This window comes from Perca flavescens, chromosome 3 (assembly GCF_004354835.1).
Source record: "Perca flavescens isolate YP-PL-M2 chromosome 3, PFLA_1.0, whole genome shotgun sequence".
NCBI lineage: Eukaryota > Metazoa > Chordata > Actinopteri > Perciformes > Percidae > Perca > Perca flavescens.
Window position 1 is genome coordinate 28657951 of NC_041333.1, and position 23801 is coordinate 28681751.

A 23801-nucleotide genomic window follows, 5' to 3' on the forward strand; every position below is an offset into this window, starting at 1 on the left:
AGCCAGTGCATTTGACAACATGGCTGCTGTGAAGATGCATTGACATGCATGACGCATTTCTCATTATCTTTTTCAATATTGATCAGGCAACAAAAGAGTTTCCACTAAGCATGCAGCTAAGACTTCATCCACTGTCTATAATTTGCTGTAGGCAGGGAATCATGCATGATTAAAGAGATATTTCACCACTGGAAAGATGAATATGTATTTAAATTGGATCATTTATGTAGTAGAAATGTGAAAATATTTTAGAAGTTGGTGCCTTCTAGACTGAGAAAAGCCAGAAAATGTATTTTTGGCTCATGTGGATGAAAGACAACAACTCCCAGAATGCACTTGCTTCGCAGTCAAGTCAACTGGGTTTTATGTCATTTCATTTCAAACATATACACTGTATATAGTGAAACAAAACAACGTTTCACCATGACTCAAGTGGTGTTACACATTTAAAATATATAAAAACGACATTTTATCAAAACAACATTATATAAAAACGACATTATATAAAACAACATACGGGACAGGCTACATTTAGTGCACACATATTATAGACTATACATAAAGTGCAATTACTACTTAAAGTAGAGCATTTAAGACAGACAAGGGACAGGACAGACAACAAAAGACAGGGCATAAGTAGACTTGTAACAGAGCACTGCTTGTTGTAAGTTAGGTTCACCGTGAGGTGAAGGTAGAATATAAGAACTTTCTTGAGATTTGTGTGGTTGAAATCACGAGCAACAATAAATAGTCCATTCGGATGTGCACTTTGGAGCTCACTGATAGCTCCGTAAAGTTCAACTAACGCATTGGTAGCATTAGCGCTTGGTGGGATGTAAACACGTTTCACGTGGAATGTAGAATGGTCGGCATTTAACAGTCACAAACCCCACCAGCGGTGAGCAGTAGTTGGATACAAGCTCCGCATTTCTGCACCAGTCCGTGAAAACATATACAGCCCACCTCCACAAGTCTTACCCGACAGAGCTGCATCTCTATCTGCTCCGAAGGCTAGCAGGCCTGGTAGCTGGATAGTGGAGTCTGTTACACTGTTGTTCAGCCATGTTTCCACAAAAACACACCAGTCTCTGAACACGCGTTGGGAGTTTCATTGATGTTGGATGTAGTCCAGTTTGTTGTCTAATGAGCGGACATTTGCAAACAGGATGGATGGGACAGGTGGCCGGCTAGCGTTAGCTTTCCACCTAGCTCGAACTCCTGCCCTCGTTCCGCATTTCCGCTTTCTCGCACACCTCTTTCGATGTCCCCTTCCCTGGCTAGCGGAATCAAGCGACACCGCAGGCTGAGGTGCTGGTCTGCATCGCGTATTGTGTTGAGGATTCCGTCTCTAATAAAGTTTCCTGAATATTCTCCGATCTGTACCAATGTATCCTAGTGGTACACACGTGCAGTAGTTTGAATGCACATAATTGCAAGGTTGCTGATGAAAAAGTCTTTGCCAGACAAACATTTTACATTCTACTGCAACAGCTGCTCCAGCTGCCTTTTGTTCCTCAATCATCCGCAACTGTTCCTCGCTGTATTGCGGCTCGTATAGGTAGACACGAGCATCGGATTCGCGCACCAGATCTTCAAAATCCCCCTTTGCCATATCATCTTCAAAATGACTTTCCACCATCGTGGTTAGCCTACTAAAGTATGAATTAATTACTCAGCTTTCTCCACAGAGCAATAGCCTGTTAGCTTGGCTTCAAGATTATTGAAATTACTATTTGGAAATTCTGGGAGTGAGGTCCCACCCCCAATGGGTGGGTTGAAAACATGCGTAACTAGCTCTGGCTGTATCTCTAGCATTTGGCCAAAAAAGCCTCAGATGACGCAATATGGCAATTTTTGCATCATCAGTTTTTTTCCAGACACACAATACAGAGATCTCTCGTCTCAGGGGGACATGAGGGAGGGAAGCACAATCATTCGAAAATACTACCGGGTTTCTACTGATACGAAGCTTAATGCTAATCTGTGAAGTATCCCTTTAATTTCCTCTTTACACATGGGCTGTTGTTTTCATGAATAGTTTAGAGGGCATCATGACTAACTCTAATGAATTAATGTTCAAACTTCAGTTATAAATATTAATTAAGTGTAACTTATTCAAATGGAATTAAAGGATATGTCCCCTGTTTATTGCCATTCATTTTAGTTCTGAACTAATAGTTAATTTAGTTTTTGTATTTTTATGTTTATTTTTGTGCCCGCCACCTGCAAAGGAAGCAATCACAGCTTTCATAACATGACCTCTGTTGTCTCTATATTAGCTCACAGAGGTGAATTGATTCGGGCAAAAATATCTTCAGGCACTGAAATAGGAGACCTTTATATTGCTTTTTTCCTCACTTTATTGCTATGATATTTACTTTGGTAAAAATGTGAGAGATTTACCATATTGTCATTTCACAGTTATTCCCAAGTTTACTTTAGGAGTTTATTTCTAAAACAACTATTTACTGAGATAGTACTTTATTTTTTTAATGAATACATTTTACCTCCATCATGATAATGACTATTCAAAGTCTCAGCAGAGCTTTCGCACATTTATAACTGCTCTCTGGCATATATGGCACTGTTTAATTCAAGAATAGGCACAACATATGGGAGAGAAAAAGTCACAGAACGCATCAAACCTCCACAGTGCCTAGAGCACATTGGACAACGCCTATGTGCTAGCTTTTACAAAGAAAACTATCATCATAATTTGTTCTTACCAGTGTATCGCTGTATGTACTTTATCCACAGCAATCCCCACCAATCCGTCCCAAAACCACATGTTCTTGTAAACTTTTTGTTTACAAGAACACCTTTAAATCAAGTGTGCAATAGACAACCAACCTACATTAATGTACTTGCTGAATATGCTTTATCATTGTTATATTTCAGACATTGCAATGATTAGCACTTGCCTTGATCTCATTGAACAATGCTTTATTTGACATTACCTCTGTCTTTCCTAACACTGAGTGGCACAGGCCCTGTCGCTCAGCTATAGCTATGGCTGTTTCCAGAACAGCTGACAGCATTTAATCTGCAGTTAATGTGGCGTACCGAGAAGCTGCAGTAAAGATAATGTAAGGGTTGTAAAAGTGCTAAAGCTAATTAGCTCTCTGGCAGAGGTGCACCAGGTGAATGGAGCTGGATGAGATGGAGATTTTGAAATGGAAAGTATAGAGTAACAAGCTGTGGTCAGGATGAAAAAACTCTAAAGGTTAAAAGTGTCATCTAACCCGGTGCCAAGTAGCAGAGGAGTGGAGTAAAGAATATGTGCATCTTCTGCACAAATACTGATTAGCCTTCTATGCCATTAAATAGCATCATTATCTTGCTCCATGACACTTGATAATACAGTCCACCTCTCTGGTAAGGCCTGCTTGGCTTCAAAATGCGAGAAATATGTGGTTAACAGAAATACATTATATACAGCTAAGCCCATGCATCTGCTTACTCTTACACTAATTAGCCTATGTCACCTTTTGGACCTATATGTGTGTGTTTTTATCTCTTTTCTTTCAATGTTGTTTTCACCTTTGATATACAATGAAACAATTTCCCTGATGCTTTACACTCAGATCAACTTGACCTATGTGTTCCCCTTCAATCTGAAAGAGAAGTCAGTGGGTGAATCATCCAGTAATATTGCTGTTTGGTTCTCATAAAGTCCTTGGAATTTGCCTTTCCGTTGTTGAATAAATGTTTCTGAATAAATTTTCCTGACCGGAGATAAAACATGAAGTGAAAAACAGGAGTTTGTTCAGGCATTGACTTAGTGCAGTATCTCTGTGTATTTATGATTGACTATACCATTACACCTCCACTGTACACCAATTGTAACATTGAAATAGTAATTATGAATTAATTAATCCCAGTCACCAGCTGAATCAAATTGTCCATGAATATTGACTCATTTAGCAAAATCTCACTTTTTTTACAGTATGAGACATTTGAGTTCACATGCTAAGCAGGCATATCGACACAAAAAATCTCTCTGGCCTTTTCTTGCTTTCTTGATCACAGGTGGTTGTTGAAACGCCTCATTTCATCACAGTTATTAGGTTATTTTAAAGGAACATTTATGAAGCTTTTATGATGGTAATTATCTAATGATGGTTAATTTTATTTGGCCCATCAGTCCATCTATCAGCCAGGACCTGTGCAATTTGTGTTATTTTGCGACATATAGCTAAAGCTCACATCTCGAGCCGAGTTGAGATAATGTTGCATTATGGGAATAAAAATAGTCTCATGAGCCATTCTGTATTATAATCACTTAATGGTCCACTAAAGGCTGAAAGCATAAAAGCTGCCTCTTTTATAGGTGATTATTACAGCAAAGAACTACATTGCGGTATAAGCAGCAACACGGTTTTATCATATTGTAAATATAAAGTAACTGGAAATCCAAATTATTATTATTATTATTATTATTATTATTATTATTATTATTGCATTCTTAGTTCATGCTGATGGCAAAACAAGGTCAGGTTCCAAAGAAATATCTGCACACTGTTACAATTTAGTTCTTTGCTGTAATAATCACCTATAAAAGAGGCAGCGGTTATCATGTTCATTTCTTATGCTGCTGCTCCACTGAAGGCTAATCAACATCTATTATTTTTACTCGGGATGGACCGTTTCATTAACTCATTTTGATTGGTTAAATATCTATATGGATATGAGCAGCCAGAAATGAAACTGCTTACTAAACCAATTCCAAAGCCCACACCCAGTTTTATTAGTTTATTATTTGTTAGTCGGTTTATTAGTGATTCTGTCAGTGCTACATTACTCAACATTATGATGTGCAGGGGTTAACCTCAACATTAAATGTATTAATTTAGACAAATTGGGAAAGAAAATGAATGAACATATCTGCGTTGGAACAGACATTTTGCATGCAGGCTAAACATGGCTAGGCTTAAATGTATGGGATTAGTTTTGTGACTTTAATTCCAAGCAAAACTTCTCAAGTATCAAACAAAAAACACTAACTCAAGCAAAAAAATTGTCACCTCAAAGGTAAAACTTAAAACTTGCAAACAAAACATTTGTGTAGTTGTAAACTATTGTTTTTTTATTTGTTTGATATTATGTCCTTTTGTTTACATTTCCCTCTGCTTCTTTCTCAATGATCAGTCTTTTGCTCTCTCCATCACGTTTGCAGTCATGCTCCCAGCTTTCTCCTTTGCTCTCCCTGAGTTTTTGCTTGCGATTCTGACACAAATATCTCGCTTGGGCGGGTCTTACAGGGGTGCATCCCCATTGGCTAATGAGTGTTAAGGGAAAGTTCAGGGAAAGTTTGAGTGACAGCTCAGCCTCAGTGCAGGTAAACAAACGTTAGAGACTCAGCATCTGGTCTGGAGGACACACAAGCCACTCCACAGCGGATTACTACAAGATTAATAAAGTGTAAGTATTGATCATATATATATTATCTGTGATCTACGTTGCAAGCATGGTTACTAGACATTTGTTGTTTCGTTGTGTTAAGTTACTAGCTAGCTAACTAGTAAAGCTTTTTTAAGTTAGCATTTAACGTTAGCTATACTGCTAACGTTAACTTGTAGCCACCGGCTTCCTTACTGAGCTAATTTACCATGGGAATCATGTATTCTTCGTGTGGCCTTACTCAGTGGAGCTGTATTAATTATCGTCTTCTCTCTGTAGAGACCTGCAGGACCCGAACAGAGCTACGATGCTCTCCCAGGTAACCTTTGGTTAGTAACGTAGCTATATTATGGTCTATTAGGAAAAATGATTATCCAGCTAACTACTAATTGTTGTGGTTGCTATTGGCCTGATAATACACAATAATAGGGTATTGGTTAAGTTGTACAATGTAGAAGCTGTGAATATAATGTATTATATCTAGAGGTCGACACATACTGTACAGTACAAATGCAGTGTTAGCACTGCTTAACTGGTTCATCTTTATAGTTTTGTGCTCATCTGTACTTTCCTAGTTATGACAAAGACTGGCTATCCTAACTCTAATTACATGTCTTCTGTTGCATTTGCAAGCAGGTCAGCATAAGGAAAATGTTCATAATGTTTTTAAAGCCTACACATTTGCTAATGGCTACTGAAAAGCAAGTTATTTTAATTGTAAATCACACAACCTTGGAAGCCTCAGTTATCAGTAAGAACTTTGTTACCATTTGATTTGTGTAAGAAACTTTGTTATAATTTTCTATCACAGCTCACATCAGGCAGTAGGCAGACCAACCAGGAGGATGTGGGAGCAGCAGAGGGAGAGGAGCCTTCGGTCTCTCTGTGGAGGAAACACTGTGTGCGAAGGCTTCAAACAGCCAGGGTGTAGACCAATAGCGTATGTATTGATCATATTTTGCTTAGATACTCAATTAACACTTACAATAACCTTTTTCTTAAGTTTTCATTGGTGTACTTGTAGTATCTTAGTCCATTGTATGTCAATATATCCTACTACAGTATACTGTCTTGTAATTTAATTTGTGTTTACATTGTCTTACTGTAATTATATTTTAAAATGCACATAATATATTAAAACATTTTTTTACATTCACCCTTGTCTGTTTGGTTCATTATATAAAAGGAAATAAGGTTGAGACTATTATAATGCTTTATTTTAGTCCAATATAAAACTTCACACACATAATGGATATTTGAACATATTTTGCTGGGGCTCTGGTGGTAGAAGAAGCTGGAACTCAGTGTCAGTCATTATTTGCAGTACATCACAGGTCAGGGTCAGTTTTTCATCACCAACAATACACAAACATACTGAGTAATTGGGTTATGTCTATATTTCACATATTCAGTTTCACCTAAGGCAAGCTGTATTTCTCTGCTGACTTGTGTCTGCAACAACACTTCTGAGGGTGGTGCAGGAATATCACACACAACTCCAGGACGCCTGGGATCATCTGGTCTCCTGAGCTCACTGATGGCCCACCGCTCCAGTCTGGACAAGTGTCAGTTCTCTGAAGGGCTGGGATGTGGCTGTAGTCCTTCACTTCCTTGACTTGTCATTGTAAAGCTTGAAGTACCTTATTGGATGATAAAAAGTGTTTGAAATTAGCTCAATAATAAATAATTGTAATAAAGCCTGCACTCTAGTAACATTTTTCTAGCTTTCCTGAACACTACTGGAACACTTATTTCTGGAATATTATTGATCACACTTTCTAGATTCCTACCTCCACGTTGACTACATGTGTAAAGTAAGATATGGCCAGCCACCAGGACACATGCACATCACATCAAACCATAAGGAAAAAAATGCATTAACAGGTTGGGAACAGAATTCGAAAAACTGGGAACACCATTCTTCACAAAATTATGCAGTTAGTGGTGACAGATGACTAGAAATGTTGTCAAACTTTAATTTGGTGCTTTCATTTTTTCAGTGTTAAAACATGCACTTCTATCAGCACCTTATCAAGGTCTAAATATTTTGTTTTATTGAAAAGGAAATGAAATAAAGCAGAAGACAGTAAGCTGGTGCGTTGCTATCATGAACACTGTTCTGTTGACCAGGATATTGAACTCATAAATGCTCTAGTCAAGCCACCTACAATGAATGTGTCCTTTTGTTAACATACCTGGTTAAATAAGGGATAGAAATACAATTTCAGAGTAGAATTATGAGGCAGTTTTTCTCCAGCAAGGTGAAACAAAATGAGGGGGGGGAAGAATAGTATGAAGGGCAAATGAAGGAATGGATAAACGTGGTGCCATGGACAAATGGCATAGATGACAGACACTTAATAAGAAGCTGAAATTGAGAAATGGCAGCAGGTGAACGACAGGAATAAATGACAGAGCGAATGGGAGGAATAAATGATAGGAGGGATAGAGCTGTTGTCCAGCCAATCACTATGTGTTTTCATTCTGTGCAGATTTTTAGGGGTGGAAGGCTGCAATGACGACGACACACACTGGAAAAATAGAGAGCGCAGGGACACACGCACACATCTACAGTTTTCCTTGAGAGAGGAGACAGGTGTAGGAACAGTGCATTACTTTTGTTTGATCTCTTACACTCTTATACTATTTTAATCTAGTACTATTAGTATTAATATATTTAACCTATGTTTCCTATTTTTCTTTGTCACCTGTTCTTGACCCTGGTCACAGCACTCTTATGAACCTTGTTTTTGACTTGTTTTTCTGCCTATATGCAGTTCTGAATGTCTGAAGGTCAGAACTATGTCCGGGAGTCAATACAACAACTGTTTATCTAATTGATTGAAAGGGCATGAGGAGTTTGAGTGACCTTATATGGGGATCTAGTTGCTGGAATGTCCAATGAGAAGTTTTGGCCTGTTTTGTGGCTATGGGTAAAAGGAACAAATGCTGAAGGAAGGGGCGTCATTTTCTGCAGACAATTATTGCACCATCCGATCTCCCTGAAGATTCTTTGATTCAACAAATCGGCCTAAAAAAATCCACAACAGCAAGAGCACACACACACACACACACACACACACACACACACACACACACACACACACACACACACACACACACACACACACATTTTTGGCAGAGGCTGCCCTACCTTCACACACCTAGGTCCCTGGCCCAATTTGAACAGTATCAGTGAGCGATGGTGGCCCACTGGTGCAAGAAGAAAGAAAAAAAGTCAAATCATTTTTCACAACTTGCCCTGATGCAAACTTCTCTCCAATGAGAGTTCAGATAACATTTTGCCTCTAAGCATTTTTAGTTTGTGTTTGGGGAAATGTGTCTCACTAAGAATTTACTAGATGAAACATATTCTGTTAAATTAAGCATCAAAAAAAAAAAAAAACATTGGTTAAATCTAGAAAATAAGAGTGTTGTTCGAAGAAGATCTTTAAATGCCCACCCAGGACTGGTTACATACATTCCAAAGGGGACATAGTAGTTAAATCACACCTTACAGCTAAAAAAAAAAAAAAAAAACTACTTTCCTGGATGAAATAACACTAACTTCAAATGTACTGGGGCACACTACATATTTTACAAATTAGGATCCGTTTACTTGTCCCTTGTCATTTGTGGCTCTGAATCTAAAGTCTGAGAAAATAACCTGGATGATATCATCTGGGATTGGGCTTGATACATTTCATCAACAGAAAGCCTGCGTTACAAACTTGGGGTTTAGAGTTTAACGGATGCAGGTATTTACGGAGTGTCAAATAAAAGACGCTAGTTAGTTGCATTATGGGAAATTTAGGATCTAGTGTTTTTTAGAGCTTGATCTATTCTGCTGCTTTAATTTGATCAATCTTTTTATTATTATTTTGTCTCTGAGACCAGGGACTCTCTGGCACTGGTACTGCATTCTAAACAGCATGAGCGTTCAAGATCCTGCCTAATTTGACATCTATGATTCATTTTGATCTTGTTGTTAGATTAACCGGTAACACTTTGCTTGAAGGTATCTACATAAGAGTGACATGACACTGTCATGACACATGAACCTAACCATAACCATAACCCTAACCATAACTTGTCATGACAAAAACTGAATGACACTTACTAAATTTAGTTTATGACTTGTTTATAATGTTTATGACACGTTCATGACAATGTAATGTGACTCTTATGTAGATACCTTCAAGTAAAGTGTAACTGATTAACTTTCCCAAGTAAAACGTGTTCTCAGTGATTTATATATGTATGACATTATCTGTGATATATTTTCAGTGTATGTGTAGCTTTTGAGACAGCTCTTCGTAATTTCTTATGTACACAATGTTAGTTTGTTTTATGCTTTTGAAATTATTTTGAGTCTGGCTTGGAGGTGTGTACTGATCCCCCTCAAGTCCTCCAAGTTAACACATAGAAGGGTTTTCTGATCTGACGCTTGAACTTAAGCATATGTTGTTTTTGGCCATTTGCTGAAACTATACTGATGAGTGGGACTAAGTACAATTATTCAATGCCTGAGTCTTTTTAATTCTACTGTATCTGACAAAGAAACAATTTGGGCTCAAAGCGTTGCAACTATTACAATGTAATAAAACAGAAATTTGACAGAGGACGTTGCCCAGTGTTGTGAGTCCTTGTATAACACAGAAATCATTTCTCTACTGTAGCTGCCATCAGGATATCTCATCAATTGCATCTGTCTTACTGTTTCATCTGACTGCCATGAGTGCAATGTCTTCTCTGTTTGTAGCTTCGAAGGAATATGTAAGAATAATCTTCCGCGAGCCCTCGACGGGGACATCAAACAGACACAGGAACAATATTTTCTCTGCAGCTATTTTCAGACGTCGCTGTATCCCCCCCCCCCCCCCCCCCCCTCCCTTTCCTCTCCTCTGTCCTCGATTTTCTCCTCCTGTCTTCTCCCCTAAAGGTAAACATTGCCAGCAGCAGTAGTAGAAGTGTCACCCGAGGCCATCGTCTTTCACAGTGTGCAGCAACCACACTACAGCGAACTCATCCATCTCGCACTCTCATCATCAGTCTAATGCACTCATTACCACAGACTCCACTATAGAGGATAGGTTCATAGACGCTATGGCTGCATGAGCTTTTAAACAGGGTGATGTAACTGATAGCAATTTACATATACAATACACCAGAGATATGGGGGCTGTGTAGAGGCAGAATTAACATTTTTATATTTTTTTCTTCCTCAAATCAGCTAATAGAGCGTAAACAAGATTAGCATACATTTTGTGTTTCGGTCAGTGGGGACTATAATGACCCCATGAAAGTATTGTAAAGCATTTTCTGCTAAACCCATTTTCTGTAGCATTTACAAAAATCAAATCAAAAGCAAAATCAAAACATAACTCAGCATCCATCTTTGCCTCAGCTTTGAGCAGTGACTCGGTTCTTGTTCTTGGTCTCACCGGACAAAGCCTTGCCTCAATGCTGGCCTTGGTCCAGGTTTTGTTGAATCATGAGCAGACTAAAGCAGGCTGAGTGGAGCCATATACATTGTGTGGTTGAACAACTGCACCTGGCTGCCAGAGACGCCGGCATGCAATGAGATGATCGATAGCTTAATGGCAGGATTTCAGCCTGTGTTTGGGCAGTGTGGCACTACATAATGTGGAGTGGGGCTAATTATTTCATCACAGAGATCTGGGACTGGGATAACTGGGACTTTTTAATTTTACACTGGGCTCTGTGGAGTGCAGTAGGTGATGTAAAAATGGAAAGAATATTAGGTAGAGCTTTCACATTAGGGATCCCTTACAAATGAATGGACTATGTATACAAATCCTTGGATTGGCTATTCTCCAGTTGAGGTCATTTTCAGCTTATTATGCTGTTAACATGAACCTTTGACACCATGTTTGAGTCTACCTGTTTTAGTGAAGAAAATATTCAGCTGCCCTCACTGCCCTTACAATAGAAGATATCGTATAGGGAATTAAAAAATGTGATTTCCATAGTAACTAATAATAATAGTAACAGTAATACTGAGACATCGTCTACATTGAGCTGTCTAACTTTTAAAACACTCATGTGAAAATGACTTGCAGCCACACTAGCTTTTCCCGGTCAAGACTTGTCTGCGTGCAACAGTGAACCACCTGAACGATGGAAAAATGCCGAAATCTCTCGGGGAGGTTTGGTTTGGATGGATGGGTCAATCGATTGGTAGACCACTGTTTGTTTCCTATTTCAAACTGTGAGTCATTGTTTTTGTTCTTTCCTCTACCACGATCGTTCCCTATAACTATAACCGTGTACTGTGCTTGGCATTGGTTTCAGTTAATTTAGGTTTACAAATGGATGCAGACAGAAAACCAGTGTTCTGCAAGGTACAGCTTCAGTTTCCCATCGGAAAGGGCTGTTTAATGGCAAGGTAAAGCGGGAAAAATATTTTGAATATAGCGTACACTTAGTCATATTGATTATTTTTAGGTGGGCCTTTTTTTAAGTAGTCTAGCTAAAATATATTTTGCTGCTGCCCCCTGTCTACAGCAGTACATTGCTTAGATTCCGTGTTGGTACTACAGCCTGCTTCTCCAAACTAGGGCTGTGCCCACCACCATCTACACTGACTATGGATAAGTACCTCATACAACTCCACTTCAAAAACTGTGAACTATCCCTTTAAACCTCCATTAAGTCCCCTCCTGATCTCTGTGGTCAAATATACTGTGAAACAGCAAGCTGGCATTTTAAGATGTATACACTGGATAAGTTCAGTTTTTGAGGGAGAAGAATGGATGCAGGGGTGAAGTGTAGAGAAAAAGATGTTTTTGCTATTAATCCGGCAAGTGTGGACATACTCTTACAGTACATACTTATTTTTGTTAATGTTAAGATGCCATGTCTTACATTTCACTGATGAAGAAAACAGGAATCTGTTTAGTTTGAGAGTTAGCCAATGTCTTTAACAAGCTTCTTATAACCCATACATTATCTTTACTGGATTAATGACATTTATAGGGTTATAAAGCCCATTGGAACTCTGGTCACACTCGGGTCACTTGAGTTTGATGTGTTACGGAAGAACTTCTGGTCGTTTTTATATGCCATTACACAAAGGAATATGGACTAGGCTGCATTTCTTCATTGGCGAGAACCTGGCCCTCAATCAAAGTTACGTATACAGTACTCTGTATATTCTATTGTGTGGTTGCTGTTCGATTTGTTCTGCTTTGTTGACCTTAGAGCTAATAAACCCTATGGTCAAAGAGAGTGTCAGCGAGGTGATGGTCTCTGTTTCATGGTGTAGCTCAGCTGTGCAGAGAACGTCCTCAGGGGCATAAATGGAGGTCATAAACTCTGATACGGATATTTGAACACATTGAACTCTAACTGGCCTTGCTCAAACAAGGACACATGCTCTCCCCTGGGGACGTTTCCATGAACAGAATTGGTTTAATAGAACCTATTGATTTCTGACTGTGTTTAATGTGATTGCCATGGCTGTGTTTTGTTAATATTTAGCCTGTACCCCCTCCTTGGTTTTTTTCTTTGACCATCATTAATGTAATATAATGTAATGTAATTATTTGAAAGTCAAAACATACAGATCATGTTATTCATTCATATTCTCAATTAATTTTAGATTATGTTATTCATTCATATTCTTAATTAATTTTAGTTTAACACAAAGAGGAAGAAGTTGTGTCTGTATGGTTGTATTTCTTAATTATTTATTTTGGGGATAATAGAGTAAGTTATCAGTATCAGAATATAAGTATAATTGTGCATAATCTAAATGAAATCCAACAACAGTACGCAAAATAATGAAGGGGAAAATCTGTAATCCAGGCTTAGACTTACTGTGAATGGCCTAAATCCAGTCATTGTGCACAGTGGCCTTTTTCAGCCTTTTAGTATTATGGATTACATAGAAATATCTCACAGAGAGTTATACATTTACAAAGGAGGTTTTAAACAGTAAGCACAAGTTCTGACAATTTTTTTTTAAATAATTCACTCCTTATATTTTGTAATGTAATTTCATCACAATGAACACTTTATCGCTATAAATTTAAGTGTCAGCGTTTTCTACATGTTCTGAAATTTTTTCTGAGGTAGACGTCACATCCAGTAGCGAACTGATTAAATTGAGGTGTTTGTGTTTACTGTAATGTTCTAGCCGGTGTTGCATTGGATGCCAGTTTGTCATTGATAGTTTGACACTTGCACAGCAGTGTTTTGGCTTGGCTCCAAGTCTAGGCTGAAGTAACTGACACATCGTCCACTGGGGTTTGTGATTAACTTTATTGACATATAAGGGGAGGTGGGTAGCACTGATGTTTTCAGGACTGCCCGATTTTGAAGCACGGGCATGGTGATTCGCCTAAAAGCTGCTGCCATTTCTTCTGCATCAGACTTATTCTAATTCATCTCACTTTATGATGCCTGTGAAGGTTCTCAGTCATCCAGGTCATAGTTATCCAAGCATTGAACAGTATTAGAGCATATACCTTTTACAGAACTGGAACTGGAAACTACATAACGGCTTTATATATCTCTGCCTCTACTGCACCAATTCAATGTATCCTGATGGTGACAATGGTGAGTTATGTACAAATTAAATAGTGCATTACTTTTTGTAGATGTACAAACAGTCGAGGAGACCTCTAGCTCACCCAGTAGAGTGCGCCCCATGTATGCTGAGTCCTTGGCAGCGGCCAGGGATCGAATCTCACCCACAGTCCTTTGCTGCATGTCGCCCCCTTTGCTGCATGTCATGCTTGATCACAGTCTATCATGTCCTACATAGAAAACATGAATGTTTATGCTTTTAATGCAAGAAAGGAAAATTATCTGGTTGTCGTACTACTGTCATCTGTCCATCGAAAGAAAATAGAGCTCCTACCCGGGTACACCAAATTGGGGAAATAAAGCAAGAGTGATTCAAGGCATCAAGACCCTGACAGGGGTCCGTTAACATGCCAAAAAAAAAAAAAAAAAAAAGAAAATACTGTTTTAAGGCCCTTTGAGCTGTATTTTGGGGGGCCAGAATTTCAGCACCCCAGAGCCCACCAATTGCTTCCATGACGCGAGAGTTTGATTGACAAGTTCAGTCCTCATCTTTCCCTCTGACAACACTCCCACGTACACACAGAAGGTTGGCGTTCACTCTGTTAAAAGACAGCAGGATGTCATTAAGTCTGTTCGAGGAGCCGTTAATGTAATTAACAGGAGACGAGGGGTGGCAACCGCGAAGTCAAGTAAATCATCTCACATCCTCCTCTGCAACAGTCATACACACAAACACACTCCCTCCCCTCTAAGCCCCTGTTGATAAAGTGTGTCTTTAATTAAAAAAAAAACCATCCGACACACACTCAGCCACATACACTACTCCTGGTTTCCAATTAGAACACGCAGGCTTGATTAGTATTAATCCTTATCTCCAGAATGGACAGCTTCTCAATTGTGTTCTTTCCTCGGCTGGCTAATTTCATGAAGAGCATAATTACAGCATTTTCAGTTTCGGGCCCTCTGCAGAGTTATGAGGCTGACAGTCTATCTCTGCATTGCAGCTGAGAGTGTTAGGGTGTGTGTTTTCCTGTGTGAGTGAGTGTGTATCTATGTATCCCAGCTTGCTTGTGAACGTGCACTTGTGTTTTTGTGCCTAAAATGAGAGGGAGCATTAGCGGGTTATGCGGGTGACTAATATGAGAGATAATTTCAGGCCAAATCCAAATTGGAAAAGCAGCAAAAATCCTGACAACTGTGTATACCACATATTAGACAGCAACTATTGTGCAAATAAGGTTGATTTACTATAATGGCAAGCCAAAATATATTCAAATAATGTGGGTGCAAACATTTTAGTGCAGGCAAACTGATGCCTGGTCCAGAATGTGTTCACTAACAGTGTGATATCCAGTAATCTGATTTACTTGCCTGTCTCTGTGGTGTGTGTTCCAACAGTAGGAAGATGAAAGGCATGTCAGCACTGATTAGAGCTACCGAACTGGCACAGTTTGAGTAAATGTGTGTGTGTGTGTGTGTGTGTGTGTGTGTGTATTCATGGCTGTGCTTTGGTCACTCTCCAGTAGGGAGATCAGAGCTGCCCTAAGGAGGTGGCCATGTTCCCATCCTTCTCAGCTCTTCCTTTCATCTCCCCTTATATCTTTCTCTTCCTCTTCTTCCTCTTAGCGGTGCGACTGTTTCCAGTCTGATATCTCCACTGACTTCTCACTCAAATGCTCAGTAAACAGCTGCCGCGCATATCTATGCACTTATGCGCGAGAGCGCCTTTTCAGCAAAAGCAGTTTGTGTAAATCCGGATGCAGGCAGCTCATCAGTGATGCTCTGTCAGCTTTGATAATAACTTGGGGCCTTGAGGCGATGTGGCCCACGATACTTTGTCACAGTCCTCCAGGTCTGCAAACACAGGTCACTGTTGCCAGTAAACCATCTCTGCCTTCACTGATAATGAGCTCTATGTCCTCAAAGATAGTCTATTTAGTGTGGACGGGTGCCAGATTCCCTTGAGGTGTTGAACGCCGCACAACTTCTGACACCAACAGGACAGCTGCTTAAGTCCTGAGCACACATTCCCAGTGACTAATAGAGAGCCATTAATATTTAGACTTGATTAAATGAAAATGTAATGGTGCCCAAGGGGAAAGTTAGTAATCATACCAGCAGAGAATAAGGTAAAGGAAAGAATGAGAATAGAGAGTATCTAAAAAGTCGTGCAAGCTAGTATTAAAGTTTTACAGGGTAAGTGTGTAAAGCATATAGTGAGTAATAATGTTCCAGACATCCTAATACTGAAGATCATAAAAACAATTAATTATGCCAAATAGCCAAACAGTGATGATAACCCCAGCAAATAAACTAATAAAGAAATAGCACTGCAGCATCCATATCCATTAGTTTACATCCATTAGTTTGAAACGGCCCCCGTTTAAGAAGACAGAGTTCCTTCTGACCATAAATCTACCTCTTAAAGGCCTAATGTGACGCGGAGACACATATTTAGCTAACAGTTTAGCGCAGTAATTAGCGTTTGTGAGCTCTCCGCCAAGTGCCAGCCACCCAACATCTGTTCCTCTGCTGCCGCCGGGGCCAGCGCTTCGCCCTCGTCCCTCCCTCCTCCACCAGGCATCTTTGCCTCTTCACAGGTGGCAGAACACTTATCAGGTCTGGAGCAAAGTGATAGGCGGACGTATAAAAAAGAAGGGGGGGGAAAGCGACAGGTCTGTTACCCCCCAGAGCTGTTTGAGTGTTCATTTGAGTCTTAAAGGGGGAGTTCCCCCACCTGCAGTCACCTTGACCTGTCTCCCCACTCCCCCATGGGTTACAATTAAATCACAAGGAGCATGTCGGGCCACCCAGCCTCAGCTGTGGGCGTTCGCCATCAACATATCCTCAGCATATTCACCCTGATAGGAAGCCTCTGCACTTGCCTGTTTGTATTGGATTTATTTCTCGCTCCAGTGGTGATGGATTTTCCATTTGCCTATTTTGTACGGTGGTGCACCATTGAGAGAAGCAGCACATCAAAACTGTTGTATCTTCTGTCAGTCCCCGTCGCACACCGTTTGCTCAATGCCATTATATGATTTTGCTCTCCCCAGCAAGCCACGCTTCTCCATATTGTGGGGGCCCATTTAACTCTGATAAGTCATTGTTCTGGCAATGCAGAGGTAGTATGCAAACTGTGTTGACAGCCCCCCTCCCTATTATCTTATTTTCTGTTCTCCTTTTCACTTCACTCTTCATAATTTTGCCTGTAGCTCCTCTGTGGGCAAATTATCATTTTTGAGCCCATGTCCCAACAGAAAGGAAGGGGGGAGGATTATGACAGAAACAGGATGAAAGGGGAGAGAAAGGGGTTTACGGTAGAAAATAAAGTTGCTCTTATCAGAACTTGCCAGGAGCATTGCGCACACAAAGCTGCTCAGGAATCCAATTTAGTCTTTGCTGTTAGTTTAAGTGATATCAGTGCAATTAGCTGTCACAGGTCATAGTGTGAGCAGGCCTCGTTAAGTGATTTCCTAAATCCCACTGGTGGAAGCGTGAGGGACGGCAAGTCGCCAAGAAGAAAAAAAGAAAGAAAAAGAAACAACTTACATCACCAACTCCACAAATGGACCACTTCTTTATACGGCCTGCTAATAGATGCCAGCCGCCTCTTGGCTCTTTTGTTTTGCTCTTGTCAGCTGCTCACTCTGGATTTAAATGGGTTTTCTTCCTCTGTATCTCTTCACAAGGGTGACTTTGAGTCGTAGTCATTAAATCGGAGCCTAACTCACTATTCCAGAGGTGGTAGATCTCACTGGTGCGCTCACTGAAATCTTGTATCATGTGGTTGCGCTGATAGCTTAGTTGTCATTATTTTCAATTCCTCATGGGGGCGACAAAAACAACACACTATAGCTTTAAAGTTGCTAGTGTAAACTCCAGGACTGCCTGGGAACATTGGTAAGAGAGAAGTTACCGAAGTTAACAGTTGCTGTATCTTTGTGTATTTGTGATGCAGGAGAGTAGCAATCACATACATTTTGGCCAATGGCTTCCTCAGTGTGCAGGCTCAGCATTATACACAGTCTGTCTAACCGGAACCACCGCCCCAATCCCTCTATTAACTATTAGAACAAATCTAATATTGTCATAAGAATAGAGCACACAGAGCCAATTGAAAGGAAATCATGTGGAAAGAGAGAAAGAAAGACATTTTTTTTTTTAAATTAATAAATAAAACAAAAATGTATAAAAATAAAATAAATGAGGTGAAAATGAAAATGTAGGTTTGGTTTGAAACACAAATTTTTGGCCCTTTAAGGGAGTCACTATGTGGGTACACAATATGTATTTTGTTGGAGAAATCACCTGTATTAACATAAAATGCCAACAAGAATCTATGTGATTATGTGTATAATGCAAACACTTAATTTAGTATTGAGTCCCTCTTTATAACTGAATTGATTTAAACTGCAGATAGTATTGTTGTTTTTTTCAACAGCGTAATATTTAGCTTCCACGTAACACAAGCTCTGGGATTAAAGAGTCCTAGTTAATGGCCATTGTTTCATAGACACTTCATTTACACACATCATTTATTCCCCAGTCGTATTCCACCTGATTGACTGATTAACACTGACCTCATCCCTCCTTCTTTCTCTCTCCTCCCCTGCTTCTTCCTGCTCTCTAGGGGAGATCTGTGCATTCAACATCCACGGGCTGGAGGCTCCGTTTGAGGCAGTGGTGCTCAATGGTACGTCTGGCGAGGGCCAGCTGAGGGCCCGCGGCTTGGTGGACTGCGAGCTGCAGAAGGAATACACCTTCATCATCCAGGCTCACGACTGTGGATCTGGCCCCGGGGGCACGGAGGGCAAAAAGTCCCATAAGTAAGTAAGGCAACAAAAGGGTCTAAAGTCTGACAGAATGCATGGTACTTCATATGACAATTTCCAGGCAAAAAGCAGGATTTCTAGGTTTGACTCAATGCTTTTTGCAATTAAATAAACAAGATTTTCCATAAATCATATACAAAATGTTTGGGATAAATTATTTAAAACTACAAATACTTATTGTATAATTCATCATTCGTTTAGACAATGGCTTAAGTCCAATCAAATTATCAACAATGCTAGAAAACAGTGATTTAGAAAGTGTGATAGTTTCAGTCTACTGAAATAGTGCATGCGTGTGGATGGCAAATGAAAGCAGGAACAAATAAGGATAGAAAGAAGGCTGGCTGGTAAAAGGTGTTTGGGGCTTACCTCAAGATGCCATTTAGAGCAACTTAACCTACCTCCCTCCCTCTCACATATTACATTATTTTGAAAGACGCTTTTCACATATCTCCTGCAATCCACTCGGCTGCAGCGGAATCCCAGATTGTTCTGAGAAAAACCATCCATGCCAGCACAGATATGGCACAACCCCCACCTTCACCTCCACAAGCACCAGTAGACTACTTCCAAGAGGTCAACTGATAAAAACAACTTGTCAACCTTGTTTGCCCTCCTTAAAGTAGCTTCTGTCTGAAATTGCTCTGCGCTCGGCCTTTCATGCTGCACATCTCCCCTCTGTGTCTTATCGCTCAACCCCTTACTTCAGCCAACAATGGAGCCATTTACAGAAATCTATCATGTTTTATCTAGTTTATAGATGCTCCTACACACACACACACACACATACACTGACACATACTGTATACTCACTAAACTTGGAATTATGGCAGCAGGGGTTTTCTAGCCTCTGTGAAAGTTTTAAATCAGTAGAGCCTAACTTGTATTTACTGTATGCTGTTTGCTGTGTTACTAGTGTGTGTGTGTGTGTGTGTGTGTGTGTGTGTGTGTGTGTGTGTGTGTGTGTGTGTGTGTGTGTGTGTGTGTGACTTTCTGTGGACAAGGCAGGGTGATGGATTTGTGCTACTATTTCCATGCTGTTGATCATGTTTTATATCCCTTTTAAGCACCTTATTACTTCCTATCAACATAACTCACTGTCCGCTGTGACGCAGGCCCAGTTTTGTTAGTACAGACAGGCTAATGCTTGAGGGGAAGTGAATTTGGGGACACTTTAAATGGCTTGTCCTTTCGCTGGCAACTCTCAAAGGATGAGGCTGGCCTTTCGCCGCACTGCTCTCTCGCTCCGATATAGAAGGAAGTTAACAGAAAAGAAGAAGAACCCCGCCTAAGGCTGTGCTCAAATTACACATGACACGTCAACAGCAGAGAAGGAAAGCAGTTAAGAAAATTAGCAGCTAAAGAGGACAGGGGAGAGGATCAGGAGTGACAGTGGATTGAGTTTAAAATTCACTCTGGATCCTCTATTCCTCTCTGCTTTGCTTACCACTGGCTGCCCTACTTCTCCCTCCTTTATTTTTCCCTGGCTGGCTACAGCTCAGCTAGCTCCTGCTGTCCTTATTTCTGTCTTTCCCTCTTGTCTCTGTTACAGACTCCAGTGTTTGAATATTTCGTCAGACTGCCTCTGCACTTCGCTCTCTGCCCTGGCTGTACAAATATGTCAAATCTGTGACAGAAATGCATATTTATTTAATTTTTATTATTATTAAATTACAATTTACACTCTGTTAGAACACACTGCACACAGGCCTGAAATACACACACACACACACACACACACACACACACACACACACACACACACACACACACACACACACACCCACACACACACACACACAGAGTGTTCGAACTATACCGTGGCCTTTGGGGGAGCCCACTTTTTTCTTTTTTTCACCGGGGGGGGGTCGTGCGCTTGCGAGACTCACAATGACTTATAAAGATACATAACAGCTACAAGTGTATGCACTATACAGGATTTACCTTATTATACTTTATCGACAGGAATAGATAGGTCAAACAGCAAACAGCCACCCACAAATAGTCTATAAACAAAGCATCAGGCTGTCTTTGAGATTTCACATGAACTACTTTTAAAGTTACTCAGGCTACTGAAGAGTACAATAGAAAGAACATATTTTTAGAGACCCCCCCAAAATTTCACAACTCACGTTTTCAGGGGAGCCCATGTCTTATTAGCTCCCCCGTAATTCGCACACACACACACACACACACACACACACACACACACACACACACACACACACACACACGCTCAGGTCCTCAGGTCCTATACATGCACTAATGGAGAGATGTCAGAGTGAGTGGGCTGCGACTGCTGGACAGGCGCCCTGAGCGGTTGGGGGGATGGGGGGGGGGGTTCTGTGCCTTGCTCAAGAGCACCTTGGCAGTGTCCAGGAGGGAGCGACCCTCCCAACCCAACCCAAATCCCTACGGACTGAGCTACTGCCATTTGCACACAAATTAAATGTTGTTTCCTTTTCAAAATCCCATGTCAACCTTTGATCACATGCATGATCCTGCAAAGCCAGTAAAAGTGTTGTATTCCTCCATTCGTGGTGACTTCGTCAGAGACCACAGCAACAGACAGCTTTATGAACATTGGCTTTAACGACTGCCTTTTTCTGAGTCAGAGCACCGATATAACAGTGTGCACATTTCTCAGATCTGAATCACATCGCTTCACTCTGTCCTCTGAGATATTCTACTTGGTTGCCTGTGAAAGCTTTAGTCACTTGTCAGCGAAGTGCAAAGCTCAAATGAATTCACCTTAAACTCCTTGAGACTGTTTCTGCTCAGGTCAGCGTTAAATGAAACACAAATTAATCTACTATACTGTAGGGCTGACCTCTGCCAAATGATCAATTTGTACTGAACTGTGAAGTGTAATGAGCCTTTGTCATAAAGAGACATAAAACAGTGATTCAGCCTAGACTTAATGAAAATTTTAATTGGTATCAAGTACTGTTGGTCTTTCTGAAAAGAAGCATTTTGGTGTGCAGAAAATGAAAAACTAACTCAAACTTCATCAATAAACAAAAAACTGATGGCTGTGTACAGGCTGTATTTTGGAGAAATACAATGATGCAGAAGCCATATATATATTATCATTTACTGGAACAGCATATATATGATCCTGTCAGAGTTGAATAAGATAGATTGATTGAAGATTTTTAGCTTTAGTAGCGGCATGGCTGTATGGGTGGCAATGTCAGTCAGTCGCAACACATCCAAACTGAAATATGTTATTAACTATTTGATGGATTGACATTCAATTTTAGGCATGCATAGTTCCTAGACAATGTGTCCTAATGACTAATACTTTACCACTGGCACCACCATGAGAACATTTAGATTTGTGTGTGAAATGTCTATCCAAGGTTCACGATTTAAAGTTCTCTTTTTGCCATGTGCACAACAATAACATATGTAGTCATTGGCAATGAAATTCTTAGGCCTCAGGCGCTGGGTGTAGAGGTCCCCCATGGATGGCAGGTCAGTCCTGGTGATGTGCTGAGCACTTATTATCCTCCTCTGTAAAGCCTTACTGCCATACCAGTCTGATGAATTGTCTTGCAATTTGTTACACACTTATATCCCTCTCAGCATGAATTGTAATCACTTTGGTGATCACTTCATTTTTCATCTAGCATCATCATCACCGCCATCCAAACTCCTACTTCCGATTTAATTTATGTTAGGATGGTGGTTTCCAATTTCTGGAGCGGTAAACCCACATGGGATCACAGGATGATTACCAGGATAGGACACAAGAAAAAACTAAAATCACATGAAATTGTTTTTCTGACTTTTCTCTGATATTTATTTTTTCTGTAAAATACTGTATAGTTCTACCTCTGTACACCTCTAAAAATATTAAGATGAAACAGCCTGTGTGGGGAAATTACTTTTCAGGTGAACTGCCCTCACTTCCAACTCAAGGGACCACAACTATAAAAGGGTCACATGCAAAAAAAAAGGTTAGGAACCACAGTTTTAGGGTAACATCATTACAAAGCTATCTATATGTTTACCATTGTTTGAACAGAATTCTCAAAACTATCCAGTGTAGCTAGCCACTGAGCCTTTGAAGGCCTTTTGTGGTGGCTACGCTTAAAAAACAACCATATAATCTCACTAATTAGCATCTGAAGACGAGAAGTTTCTCCGTACTGTGTGTACCTTGCTTTTCCACCACACACCTTGCTCTGTGCAACTATCTGCTGTTGCTATGGAGTAATTAGGCATAAGGGACATCTCACTGTCTTGCAAAACATGTCATATTCATAATCCTTCCCAGGACTCGCACCTGACCGCGACACGTGTATTTAACACCGGCCAATGGGGTTAAGTGTCTGAAGGATATCTGGAGGGGGGGGTCGAATAATGCATTCACAACAGGGTTAGGTTCCCCCAAGGTTGTGTGTGTGTGTGTGTGCAAATGTGCCTGTGTGCGAGAAAACATAGAAGTAATTGAGACACAGAGATGTTTTATCGTGTCCGCGTAGCCACACATTCACACACACATGCTCAGTGCTTGGCAACGCAGTAGTTATTAAAGTCATCATTAATGAATCTTAGAGGCCTGCATGTCCTAACCTCCCTGCAGTTTGGAGAGGCTAATTATCTCACCGAACAGCTAGCTGAAGGACAGGCATGCGCGCGCACACAAGCGCACACAAACACACAAATCCCAAATGCTGAGTCAAATTCACACTGATATACCTAAATTTACATATAAATAAGGCAAACAGCGTACCTGGGGGATAGATTTTGCATCTCATAACCTCACACACAAGCATGCACACAAACACATTCATACACATGAACAAACATCTAAAAACACACTCAACATTGACAAAAAAAGTCACTTTCTTATGAGTCAAGAAATTGGCCAAAAGCTGTGCCTTGTTAGCATAGGCTGTCATGATAAATTCCTGCACTGAGAAGACCAGGGGACTCCACACAGATGCAGTGCAGCCCTGTCAATGTGTCAGTGCTTTATTCTACCAAGAATCTTAACTTCATACT

The 23801-nt window shown here is 40.3% G+C and overlaps 1 protein-coding gene across 1 annotated transcript in view; it reads left to right on the plus strand.

The window, feature by feature from the left end:
• LOC114552916 (calsyntenin-2) overlaps positions 1 to 23801 on the plus strand; it is a 179412-nt gene that overhangs the window by 41063 nt on the left and 114548 nt on the right. Inside the window, exon 5 of the mRNA XM_028574010.1 lies at positions 18587 to 18782. Within this exon, the coding sequence (XP_028429811.1) occupies positions 18587 to 18782 (196 nt within the window). The remainder of the gene's footprint in view (positions 1 to 18586; positions 18783 to 23801) is intronic.